The sequence below is a fragment of the Diceros bicornis genome, chromosome 4 (genome assembly GCF_020826845.1).
Source record: "Diceros bicornis minor isolate mBicDic1 chromosome 4, mDicBic1.mat.cur, whole genome shotgun sequence".
NCBI lineage: Eukaryota > Metazoa > Chordata > Mammalia > Perissodactyla > Rhinocerotidae > Diceros > Diceros bicornis.
The window spans coordinates 55,046,697-55,060,090 of NC_080743.1; the positions used below are offsets into that span (position 1 = coordinate 55,046,697).

The 13,394-nt window shown below is 38.1% G+C and overlaps 1 protein-coding gene across 4 annotated transcripts in view; it reads right to left on the minus strand.

The window, feature by feature from the left end:
- Positions 1-6,872: 6,872 nt before the first annotated feature.
- The window catches only part of GOLPH3L (golgi phosphoprotein 3 like), a 46,087-nt gene continuing 39,565 nt past the window's right edge, over positions 6,873-13,394 (minus strand). For 3 of the 4 annotated variants that reach the window (XM_058539066.1, XM_058539063.1, XM_058539064.1), the window contains one exon: positions 6,873-9,339. In XM_058539066.1, coding sequence (XP_058395049.1) covers positions 8,897-9,339 — 443 coding nt within the window. In that variant the 3' untranslated portion in view covers positions 6,873-8,896. The remainder of the gene's footprint in view (positions 9,340-13,394) is intronic. The other variant, XM_058539065.1, reaches the window with a different exon arrangement.

The following is a 13,394-nucleotide window of genomic DNA, read 5'->3' on the forward strand; positions in this document are numbered from 1 at the left end:
GTAATCTATTTGTGACTGGGCGGGAGGAGGTGATAATTTAGACAGAGTGATTAGGGAGGACCTGAGATATTTGAGCAGAGATCTGCATGAGGTGGGGGAATGAGCGAAGCAGCTATCTGGAGGAAAACTGGTCCAGACAGAGGCAACAGCAAATGTAAAGCTTCCAAAGGAGGGACATGTTTTTAGTGTACTTGAGAAACAGTAAGAAGGTCAGTGTAGCTAGAACCAGAGTAAAAGAGGAGATGTAGGCAAGGATCAGATCGCTTTTGGCTTTTTAGGCCATGGTAAACACTTTGGATTTTATTTTTTGCACGATGGGCAGCCATTAGATGGTATTGAGCAGGGGTGTAACACGAGTTGATTTATGTATTAAACTGATCACTCTGGCTGCTCTGTGGGGGCCACGAGTGGAAGCAGCAGGAAATCAATTAGGCTTTTATAACAGTTCAAGGAAGAGATGATAGTGGTTTGGACTAGGTGGTAGTTACAGAGAAGGTTGAAAATGGCTGGATGTGGAATCTATTTTGAAGGTACAACCAACAGAATTTGTGGTTGTGAGAATCAATGATAACTTCAAAGTTTTTGGCATGAGCGAATGATGGCACCATTTACTAATATGGGGACATCTGAAGTAGGAGGTTTAGGAAAGGAAACATGGGTTTTGTTTTGGACACATTATATTCTATATAGATGTCATTTAAAATAGTTACCAAGTTCATCAACTGGTAGATAAATAAAATGTGGTATATCCATACAGTGGAATATTATTTGGCAATAAAAATAAATGAAGCACTGATACATACTACAACATGGATGGACCTTGAAAACATTATGCCAAGTGAAAGAAGCAGTCACAAGAGACATATATTGTATGATTCCATTTATATGAATAATCCAGAATAGGCAAATCTATAGAGACAGAAAGTACATTAGTGTTTTCCTAGGGCTGGCGGAAATGGGGAATGACTGCTAATGGGTATGGGATTTTTTTCTGGGGTGATGAAATGTTCTAAAATTGTGGTGATAGCAAAAAGCTGTGAATATATTAAAAAACCATTGAATTATTCACTTAGGTATATTATATGGTATGTGAATTATATCTCAATAAAGCTATTATAAAAATATATAGTTATTAGAGGCCAGCCTGGTGGCGTAGTGGTTAAGTTTGGGGGCTCTGCTTCGGTGGCCGGGGGTTCACAGTTTCGGATCCCAGGCACAGACCTACACACTGCTCATCAAGCCATGCTGTGGTGGCATCCCATATACAAAGTACAAGAAGATTGCCACAGATGTTAGCTCAGGGACCATCTTCCTCAAGCAAAAAAAAAAAAAGAGAGAAAGATTGGTAACAGATGTTGGCTCAGGGTCAAACTTACACACACACACACACACACACACACACACTATATATATATATATATATATATATAGTGTGTGTGTGTGTGTGTGTGTGTGTGTATATATACACACATATATAGTGTATATATATATACTTTATACATATAGTTATCAAAATATTATGAAGCTTTTTTTTTTTTTGTGAGGAAGACCAGCTCTGAGCTAACATCTATTGCCAATCTTTCTCCTTTTTTTCTTCCCCAAAGCCCCAGTAGATAGTTATATGTCATCGTTGCACATCCTTCTAGTTGCTGTATGTGGAATGCGGCCTCAGCATGGCCGGACAATTGGTGCGTCCGTGCGCACCCGGGATCCAAACCCGGGCCGCCAGTAGCAGAGCGTGCGCACTTAACCGCTAAGCCACGGGGCCGGCCCTATGAAGCTGTTTTAATAAAGGATTTTAACCTACTAAAAATAAAAGGAAAATTCAGTGGTCAAGGGTGCTAATGTCTCTCTGTTAACCACAAGAAACCTGGCTATTCAGACTGTCTATGTCAACACACCACTACCAACCTAGAACAGTGTTTGCTAATAGCAAGCAAAGTATTCCTCAGTGATAATAGCTTCTTGAGTGCTGGGGTCCCATAAAGCGATCATTCTTAACTTTTTTGTGTGTTTGTCAAGGATTGGATTATGTTTAACTTTAGTATATATTACCACCAGTTTTCCAAAGTAAGGAAATCTTATCTTTGAGAATCTGATGCAAGCTGTTTCTTCTCTCTCCAAAATGCACATATGCATACATGCAGAAATATTATACATATTTTCAGGGTGCACAGAGACCCTCTGAAGCCTACCCAAGAAGTCCAGTTTCTATAAATTAAAGCATTGTCACAGGAATTAATAGTGGCCATTTATTCAGATTTGTGCTCAGCACAATCATGTGCCCCTAAATTTATGACTTGCAATTTAAAAAATCTGTTGTATGGCTAGTGGGAGTATAAGTTGGTACAACCATACTTTGGAAAACTGGTGGCTTTATATACTATAGCTGAACATACTCCAAACCCTATGACCCAGCAATTCCATTCCCTGGTATATATATCCGACTGAAATGCATTCTGATGTTCACTAAAACATGTTCATAGCAGCTCTATTTATCATTGCCCCAAACTAGAACAACCCAAACGTTCAAAGTAAAATAAGCAATGGTCACAAAAAATACATATTGTATGATTTCATTTATATAATGTTCAAAAGCAAAACCAATCTATCGTATTAAATGTCAGGATTGTGGTTACCTGTAAGGGAGGTGATGATGACTAGGAGAAGGTATGAAGGGGGCTTTTGAGGAGCTGGTGACGTTCTGTTTCTTGATCTTGGTGCTGGTTACATGGCAATGCTCACTATTCATTATTGAGTTGTATGTTTTTATTTATTTTGATTTATGCAGTTTTCCTTAGTAATGTTATGATTCCATAAAAAGTTTAAAAAGAGAAGATATCTAATGTGAAGAGTAAGATGGAGCAGAGAAGTGAAAGACTGAATTAAAAGAAGTCATCTAATTTTTAAAACGTGTTACCTTGAGCATTTTAAAATAAATAGTATTTATTCAGTCTTTTAAGTGTTCATAATGTTCTTAAGAATCCAATTAGCTATTCTGTTGTCTTCTCTAGTCTTACCCTCTTTGATCATAACCTTCTCTTCCTCCCTGCTCCCAGACAGAAAGAAATCTAATTTAGTTTAATATAAATTAGTTTAACCTAAGTTATCTAAGACATTTTTGGCCTCTACCTGGGACTTCAAGAAAAGCTGAGGTGACAGAGCTAGAGGGGGGAAAAACAGTGTTGTTTTTATTATAATTAAGACTAGCCCACAAATCTTTTGAGGTATTATGTCTTTAAATGTCCAGAAATCTTTGGAAAAGTACTCATCTTTTTTTTTTTTTTTTTATGAGGAAGATCAGCCCTGAGCTAACATCCATGCTAATCCTCCTCTTTTTGCCGAGGAAGACCGACCCTGAGCTAACATCTATTGCCAATCCTCCTACTTTTTTTCCCCTTTTTCTCCCCAAAGCCCCAGTAGATAGTTGTATGTCATAGTTGCACATCCTTCTAGTTGCCAGCGTGGCCAGACAAGTGGGTGCGTCATGCGCGCTCAGGATCCGAACCTGGGCTGCCAGCAGCAGAGCGCGCGCACTTAACAGCTAAGCCATGGGGCCGGCCCCTGAGAAGTAGCCATCTTTAGATCAGGAAGTGGGGTGGTGTGTGTGTGGAATTTCAACATCTCTGATGTGCAAGAAAAACTTTGGCTTTGAATTTTTTCCCATCAAATCAGGAAAATGATGTACATCTACTGGGCTTACTTATGTGGCAGAAACATGTGGACTTGGTCAAGAAGCCCTTCTGAAGGGGTAGAAGCCCCTAGATTCCTAGCTGAATTTCTTTTTTTTTTTTCTCCCCAAAGCCCCAGTAGATAGTTGTATGTCATAGCTGCACATCCTTTTAGTTGCTGTATGTGGGACTCGGCCTCAGGATGGACGGAGAAGTGGTGCCTCGGTGCGCGCCCGGGATCTGAACCCGGGCCACCAGCATCGGAGCGCGCACACTTAACCACCAAGCCACGGGGCCGGCCCATCCTAGCTGAATTTCTAAAGTAAGTTCAGATAAAATATGCTATTATACTTAGGGAGGTTCAATTAGGTTGAGAAAAAGTGGTGCACAGATTACTGGTATCCAGGCAAAAAAATACTACACAAAAACATGTTGATTTGAAGAGCTCTTAGGGAGTATTTAATCCCCCCACCCCTGCACCATGTGAATCTACTTTTTCACAATCTGGAATGTAAAGAAAAACTAGCAGTAGTGAGTTGGACTGCTAGAAAAAGGAGATTTCTGCCAGGAAGTGACCCATGCTTTGTCTGACTTGCATTCAATGAGAATTTTACTGCTTTCTGGGAGCGATGGCTCCTTTTCTCATTTATTAATAAGAAGTCATATTTAGTCTGTCTTTCTCCAAATTACATAAACATCTGGAACTCACTAAGGAGAAAAGGAGGACAGACTAAGGCCTTGAGAAGAATTGGGGACACAGGAACAAAGATCCATGCACACATGTAATAGATAACAGGAAAATATAAAATATCAGTTCCACCTTATTTCAGCATTAAAGCAATTATTTTTATTCTTTAGGGAGTAAACACATTTTTAGAAATTATATGAATATATATCTATGGGTATTTTAGCTGTGTGGAAAAGAACAAATTTTTTTATCTTTGAATTAGAATCTTTATAGTTTTGTTAAAATTTGATGTCAGAAAACATGTATGCAAGAAGAGAGTAGAGTGAAAGATTTCAAGTGTTGTTCAAAAAAAAAACAAAACTCATCAACCCAGCATTCTGTATGCAGTGAAATTATCCTTCAAAAGTGAAGGCTGAAGACTTTCTCAGATGAAAACTGAGGGAATTTACTCTGTAAAGTCTGTAAGAAATGTTGAAAGAAGTTATTAAGAAGGAAAATGATATGTCAAAAACTCAGTTTTATATAAGGATAAGCATCAGAGAAGGAATAAATGAAGGTAAAAAAATTAATTAGCTAGGTTCAAAAGCCTGTCTTTAGTCTATAACTTGAATATATTCTTTTAGAATGGTGTCTTTTGGAAATCTAGAGATATGTGAAAAGCAGACACATTCATGAAATTCAAGCACACAACAAATTATTTTGTACATATTGTTTCCCCTACCTGGAATAGCCTCGGCTCTTTCTTCTCAACCTGAAAAGATTGTTCAAGACTGAGTTTTAAATGGAGGCCGGATAGAGTAGTGGTTAAAAGAATGTGTTTGAACTCAAACTCTGCACTGTGTACTTAGGCAAGCCTCATTACCTCTGGGTTTTCTTTAAAATAACCTTTTAGGGTTTTTTTAGTGTTGTGAGGAATAAATGAGATAATATGTAAGGTAGTTAGCATAGTACCACACAATAACAGTGCTCAAGACATGAAAGCTACTACAGATAATAGATATAACTCCTCTAAGTCTTTCCTAATGTTCCCAGGAGGAATGTTACTTCTTTCTTTGTGCTTCCAAATGCTAAGTTGATACTTCTATTTGAGCATTTGTCACAAAGTATCTCATTTGCCCACTTAAATGTGAGTTCTTGGGAGCTGAAACTGTGTCCTATACAACTTTTTATTGTCAGCACCTTGCAAATGCCAGTTAACTTCTAAGTACTCAATATTTTTTGGATGAATGAATTATAGGTAATAAAGCAGTGTTCCCAAATTTTAATGTGCAAGCTTTTAGAGACTATTAAAAATGCAGCTTCTGGGCCAGCCCCATGGCGTAGCCGTTAGGTGCACGCGCTCCGCTGCTGGTGGCCCGGGTTCGGATCCTGGGCGCGCACCGATGCACCGTTTGTCAAGCCATACTGTGGCAGCGTCCCATATAAAGTGGAGGAAGATGGGCACAGATGTTAGCCTGGGGCCAGTCTTCCTCAGCTAAAAGAGGAGGATTAGTGTGGATGTTAGCTCAGGGCTGATCTTCACAAAAAAAAAAAATTTAAAAAAAATGCAGCTTCCTAAGGCCCCAACCCCAGAGACTGATTTACTAGGTACCTGCATTTTAGCAAGTTAACCCTCCTCACTTCCAGAGATTATTTTGGTGCAGTGGTCTTTGCACCAGACTTTGAGAAACACTGTATAAAGGATGACTTATGGGAACAATGCTTTGTCTGAAAGAAAAACAACAGTGAAGTATAAACAATCCTAGTAAAGACATTTCTTATTTTTACTTTTCTTGCACTGTTCTGTATTTATCACAGTTTCTGTTGAACAGCTTTTTGAGTATTTGGGGAGTTTATCTTGCCATCTTCACCCTCCTGGTTTTCTGTACCCACCTGTCTCACTACAGTTCCTTGTGTTCTGTGACTTTTAGAGAAGAGGGGAAGGGGTCTTGGATTTTATTTGTTTGTTTGTTTCTCCTTAGCATTAGGACTTGATATTTTCAATTCTGGAAGAACTAAAAGATAAACTGTGGGGTTTTTTGTTGTAAAAAAAAAAAAAAGCTACACCCTTGTGCTGTAGACATTATAAACAAGGGAAGAAAAATAAGACAATTACAAGCACAATTATTTTTCCACATGTCAACTCTTTTATAGTTAGGTATGTTACCTATGTTTGGAACTTAAGACTCTTAGCTCTCATATAAGTTCAAATGTCACTTGCAAGTTGATATTAATAGGACAGAACATACTCATTCTTTTCATGCTAATAATGGTATAATTGGGTAACATTTTGATTGAGATGGAGACACTATTCAGACTTGACAACATTAGCTGGTATTCAGGTTAGTCTTCATGTGTCCTGCCCGTCCCCCCAAGCCTATATGTGTTACAGTTATATATTTGTGTATCCGTAATTTTCTACACAGGATGAAACAGAGGCTGGAATCCTAGTGTAAAGGGGGAGTGTTACTGGCCTTGTGTGGAAAGTTCTTATTTCCAGTTAAAACAACTGAAGTTGTAAAACTGCACAGAGAGACCAGAGAGCCAATAAGCTTTATTATACAGAAATCAGAAGACCACATACATTAAATGAGAAGGTGTTTTGCCGTGAACATTATGCAGATTCAAACTGAAGACATCCTCATCTTATTGAGATACAATATAAAAATAAATACTGACCAAGAGTTGTAAGAAAGAACTCAACTCAACTTCTACCCCTCCAGTCAAGCTGAGACTTTCCACAGGAAAACCTGGTTTCAATTCACACCGAATTGTTCAAATGGGAAAAAAAAAACTAAGTCAGGTAGAGATAACACATGGACTGGTTTTTGTACTTTTAGACAGCCAGACTGAAGCTCTGCTTAGCCTCACATTTAGAATTTGTTTCACGTTAAAATTTGTATCTCTAGTCACCTAAGTGATACCTGAAGTGAAAAAACGAAAAAAATGTTAATTGAGTTGGGGAATTCTGTGGGGCTAGACACATATGGGGGAGGAGATGGAAGTTATAATCATTCATTTGATTACTTCTGATTAGGAAGATCTGATATCAGGTCTTGGTCCTCTGTCTTAGCCTTTTGACAGCCTGTTTCTCTCTAACAGTCAAAAGGCAGGATCCATGAAAAGTATCAGCATAATAAATGCTCAACATTAGCACAATTTGGTGCCTGTCCTCTTTATATTCCCAAATACTGGACTGGACTTTATATCAGCAGCATGCTTTTGACACCCAATTGCCCCTCTAAATAGGATTTTTCTTAATAAGCTTCTCTTTGCACTCACTACTAAATTGAAAAACATTTTAGAGATTTGGCTAGAAACATGGTTGTGTTGAAACAAGACTAATGACTAGGAGGATATCTGTGGATTAAATATAGAGAAAACTACTTCCAGAACCCTTAAATATAGACAGAATCTATCAATTTATGTAGGAAATCAAAAAACAGGGAACAAGAAGATCTGGAGTTTAGATATACTGTCTGGAGTCAGGATGCTGCTATTCAGCAACTGAAATTTACAAGTCCCTCAATTCAATCAGGGCAGAGGCACTTAAAATAGTCTGGAGGAATCAGAAAATTCTGATGCCACCTCCCTTCCTTACAAATTGTAATGCTGATTGCATGAAGGAAGTGGTTGAGAGATACATTTTGTTCATTTCGACTTTTGTCCTAATGAATGATCAAGTAGGATAATGCTAACAAAGAGGGTAGAATATATTTCTGGTTCTAGGACTGTGAGAACCAGGTAATCAAATTTGGAATAGTCTCATTAGGTAAGAAAAGGAAAGATGAGAAAATCACTAGTGGGACATACAATCCCAGAGATCATCTGCTCCAAAAATTAGTTTTGTTTCCATTGCCCCTTATTCAAAGAGACAACTAGTTATTTCAATAAGCTACATTACTTAGCAGAGTCTGAGAGACAAAGACTGAAAACACGTATTTAAAATAGCAAACAAACTTTAAAAAATGTAATACAGTCATGCACCACATAATGACATTTCGGTCAATGACGGACTGCATATACGACAATGGTCCCATAAGATTAGTACCATATAGTCTAGATGGGTAGTATGTTATACCATCTAGGTTTGTGTAAGCACACTCTATGATGTTCGCACAATGAGGAAATCACCTAATGACGCATTTCTCATAACATGTCCTCGTCGTTAAGCGACCCATGACTGTAAATGGTTTGCTCTACATCTCATTCACATTCTGTGGCTGGAGAACTCCAAATCCTACTTAGATATTCCTGCTTATCCAAAAGCACATTGGATGAAAGTAAACCAAGAAATGAAAGAAAATGTTTATTCAGTGTGTGTGTGTTCACCCAGTTTATTCACCTCTGAAATGGAAGTATAGGGAGAGATAAAGTCTACTTATAATGGTTAAGGTCTGTGGAGAAGCCCTGAAATTGCTCTCTCTAAATCATGAGCCTGATTCAAAAGAAGGAAAAAAAAAACTGATGAAGAACATCTCATCACATAGAACTCAGTGATGATGTCTCTGACAGTCACCAGCTAGTAGGGGAAAAAGGAGAAACCCACTTGTTGGCTTTAGGATTTATTGAAGGCTGCTAACACAGCCCAGATCATTTCTGTGGCACTGTGCTTTGTCCCCTCTACTTCAGGGTCCAGTTCTACTAGGTCCTTGGCTCGGTTCATTGCCATATCATACTTGTCATCTGTCAGAGAAGAGAAGACATTCTCTAGCACATCGGAAGAGTGGGCTAGCACCAGGAGTGCTAGAGTTCGCTTGTCCATACGCTGAGGGTCATTTACCCACCGCTCTAGGACACTATCTTGAAGTTTTTTCACTAATCGCTGTTTCTCTGTTGTATTCGTCACTGGATGAGTAGTCATGTCAAACAGGAGGAAATTTTGCTTCTCAGTGGTTAGAATACCCTTCTCTACTAGGTTCTTTGCAATTCGCTCTCTTACATTTCTCAGCTGGTATTGCAATTTGAAGGGGTTCCAGGTCTCACCTATGAGGAAAAGAAATAGAAGACTTGAATAATACTATACACCAACTAGACCCAACAAGACATCTATAGAACATTCTACTCAATAGTAGTAGAAGACACATTCCTCTCAAGTGCACATGCAGCATTCTTCAAGATAGGCCATATGCTAGGCTGTAAAACAAGTCTTAATAAATTTAAAGATTTTATTTATTTATTTATTTTTTATTTCCCCCCCCCAGGCCCCAGTAGATAGTTGTACGTCATAGCTGCACATCCTTCTAGTTGCTGTATGTGGGACTCGGCCTCAGCATGGCCGGAGAAGTGGTGCCTCGGTGCACACCCGGGATCCGAACCCGGGCTGCCAGCAGTGGAGCGCGCGCACTTAACCGCTAAGCCATAGGGCCGGCCCAGTCTTAATAAATTTAAAAGGCCTGAAAAACATACAAGTATGCTATCTAACCACAATGGAATTAAATTAGAAATTAAAAACAAAAAGAAATTTGGGAAATTAAAATGTATGTGGAAATAAAACAACACACTCCTAAATAACTAATGAGTCAAAGAAGAAATCACAAGGAATATTAAGAAAATACTTTGAGTTGAGTGAAAATAAAAAAATACAACATATCAAAACTTATGGGATGTAGCTTAAAGCAGAGCTAAGGGGGAGATTTACAACTCCAAATGCTACATTAGAAAAGGAGATGTCAAATCAATAACCTAACCTTCTACCTTAAAAAACTAGAGAAAGAAGAGCATACTAAACCCCAAAGTAAGCAGAAGAAAGGAAATAATAAAGACTAAAGTGAAAAAGAGAAAATAAAAACAATCAAGAAATTCAATAAAATCAAAATGTGGTTGGTTGAAAAGATCAAAAAAATTGACAAACCTAAACTGACCAAGGGAAAAAAAGAGAAGACTCAAATTATTAAAATTAGGAATGACAGAGGAGACATCACTACCAACCTTAAAAAAATAAAAAGAGTTCTAAGGGGAATACTATGAACAACAGTATGCCAACAAATTAGATAACCTAGAAGAAATGGACAAATTCCTTGAAACACACAGATTACCTTAACTGACTTAAGGAAGAAAGAGAAAATTGGAATAGATGTATAACAAATAAACAGATTGAATAAGTAACTTTAAAACTTCTTCCCACAAAGAAAAGTGTGGCCAAGGTGGCTTTACTGGTAATTCTACCTAACATTTACAGAAGAATTAATACCAACTCTTCACAAACTCAAAAAAACAGAAGAGGAAGGAACACATCCTTAGTCTGTACAGTAAGTATTACTCCGATACCAAAACCAGACAAAGACAAGAAAACTACAGACCAATATCTCTTGTAAATATAGGTACAAAAATACTCAACAAAATACCAGAAAAACAAATCTAGCAACATATAATAAAAACTATATAATATGATCAGGTGGGACTTATATCAGAAATCCAAGGTTGTTTTAACATCCAAAAATCAATTACATAATACATCATATCAATAGAATAAAAAGCAAAAACAAGTGATCATCTCAATAGACACAACAAAAGTATTTGATAAAATCCAACACCCTGACATGGATAAAAACACTCAACAAACTAGGAATAGATGGGAACTTTCTCAACCTGATAAAGGGTATTTGCGAAAAACCCACAGTTAGTATAACACTTAATGGTGGGAAAGAGTGAATGCCATCAGGAACAAGACAAGGATGTCCATTCTCATCACTTCTATTCAACACTGTACTGGAGGTTCTAGCCAGGGCAATTAGGCAAGAAAAGGAAAGAAAAGGCATCCAGATTAGATAGGAAGAAGTTAAACTATTTTTATATGACATGATCTTGTATATAGAAAAATCTAAGAAATCCATTTAAAAAGTATTACAGCTAATAAGTTCACCAAGGTTGCAGGATACAAGATTAATATACAAAAATCAGTTGAATAAGGATAGACATATAGATCAATGAAGAGTCCAGAAATAAACCCATACATTTATGGTCAAATGATTTTTGACAATGGTACCAAGACAATTCATGGGAGAAAGAACAGTCTTTTCAACAAATAGTGCTAGGACGACTGTATATATATCCTCATACAAAAGAATGACATTGGAGCCGTACCTCACACCGTAAATAACAACTAACTCGAAAAGGATAATACACCTAAATGAAAGAGCTAAAGCTATAAAACTCTTAGAAGAAAATAGGAGTAAATCTTCATGACATTGGGTTGGGCAATCATTTCTTAGATATTACACCTGAATCACAAGCCACAAAAGAAAAAAAGATTAATTGAAATGTATCAAAATTGAAAACTTTTATGTATCAAGACAACCCACAGAATGGAAGAAAATTTTTACAAATCATGTATCTGCAAAAATATTTGTATCTAGAATATATTTAAAAAGTACAACTCAATAGTAAAAAGGCAAACCCAATTAAAAAGTGAGCAAAGGAGGGGGCTTGCCTGGTGGCATAGGGGTTAAGTTCACATGCTCCATTTCGGCGGCCTGGGGTTCGCAGGTTTGGATCCTAGGTGCTGACCTACACACTGCTCATCAAGCCATGCTGTGGAGGCGTCCCATATACAAAAAGTAGAGGAAGATTGGCACAGATGTTAGCTCAGGAACCATCTTCCTCAGGTAAAAAGAGGAAGGTTGGCAACAGATATTAGCTCAGAGCCAATCTTCCTCACCAAAAAAAAAAAAAAAAGTGGGCAAAGGATTTGAATAGACAATTCTCCAAAGAAGATATACAAATAGCCAATAAGCACATACAAAGATGCTCAACATCATTAGTCATTAGGGAAATGCAAATAAAAATCACAACGAAATACCACTACGTACTCACTAGGATGGCTAAAATAAAATAAAAAGACAAAGAGTAACAAAAAGACAGAGAATGTGGAGGAATTGAAATTCTCACACACTGATGGTAGGAATGTAAAATAGTGTAGCCACTTTGAAAAACAGTCCCTATCCCTGTCCTCAAGAAGTTTAAAATCTAGTATGGGGTGATAGTGGGGATATAAAAATAATATTTGAGAGGCCGGCCCAGTGGCGTAGCAGTTAGGTTGGTGCGTTCTGCTTCGGCAGTTCCCTGATTTCGATCCTGGGCGTGGACCTGCTCACCGCTGGGCGTGGACCTGCTCACCACTCATCAGGCCATGTTGGGGTGGCGTCCCACAAAGAAGAACTAGAAGGACCTACAACTAGGATATACAACTATGTACTGGGGCTTTGGGGAGAAAAAAAGAAAAAGAGGAAGATTGGCAACAACTGTTAGAGCTCAGGGCCAATTTTCCTCAAAAAAAAAAAAATACTTCAAGTGCACTCTACTAACAAACTGGATAGAGATGATAAAGGTCTTTAAAATGTTAATCACTGAGGTATGATGTCAGGGATAATGACAGAATAGGAAACACCAGAAATCCATTTCTCCACCTAGACAACAATCATACTAGTAGAATCTATCTGAAATAACTATTTTGGAACTCTGGAGTCTGTTTGAACACTTGTTGGTTCCAGGGGAAGGCTTAGCTGGCAAATTATGGTTAATATAGGTCAATTTCAGCCTTCAGCACAGTAGTAACTACTTAGCTCCTAGGCCCCAACCCCATGATAGGCACCTGTGGGGACAGCAATCTGTAGTTTTGGAGCGGCTTGCTGGAGTCAGGGTGGGCAATAAATATCAAGATCTGTGTTCTGATTATGGATTGCAGCTTCTGATGGCTGCCATGCAGGTACAGGCTGGCTGCCATTGTTCCAATCCCCACCAGCTGAAGCAGCTTCCAGGAGATTTAAAGGAGAAGCGCTTTTTTTTTTTTTTAAATTCAAAAACAACCACATATACAAGGTATTTTAGAAAGCCAATGTGCTTCCTCAAGAAAAGATATAACCTCAGAAAAGACCTGAGATCTGAAGCTTTCACCTCAGTCTGATCCACAGCACACAGACACAGTACGACAATCCAAAAAAACAGCCCACCCTGGGGAATGGGGAGAATCTGATTCCCAGAGTTACCACATCATAAGATTCAAATGTCCAGTTTTCAACAAAAAATCACAAAGCATACAAAGAAACAGGAAAATA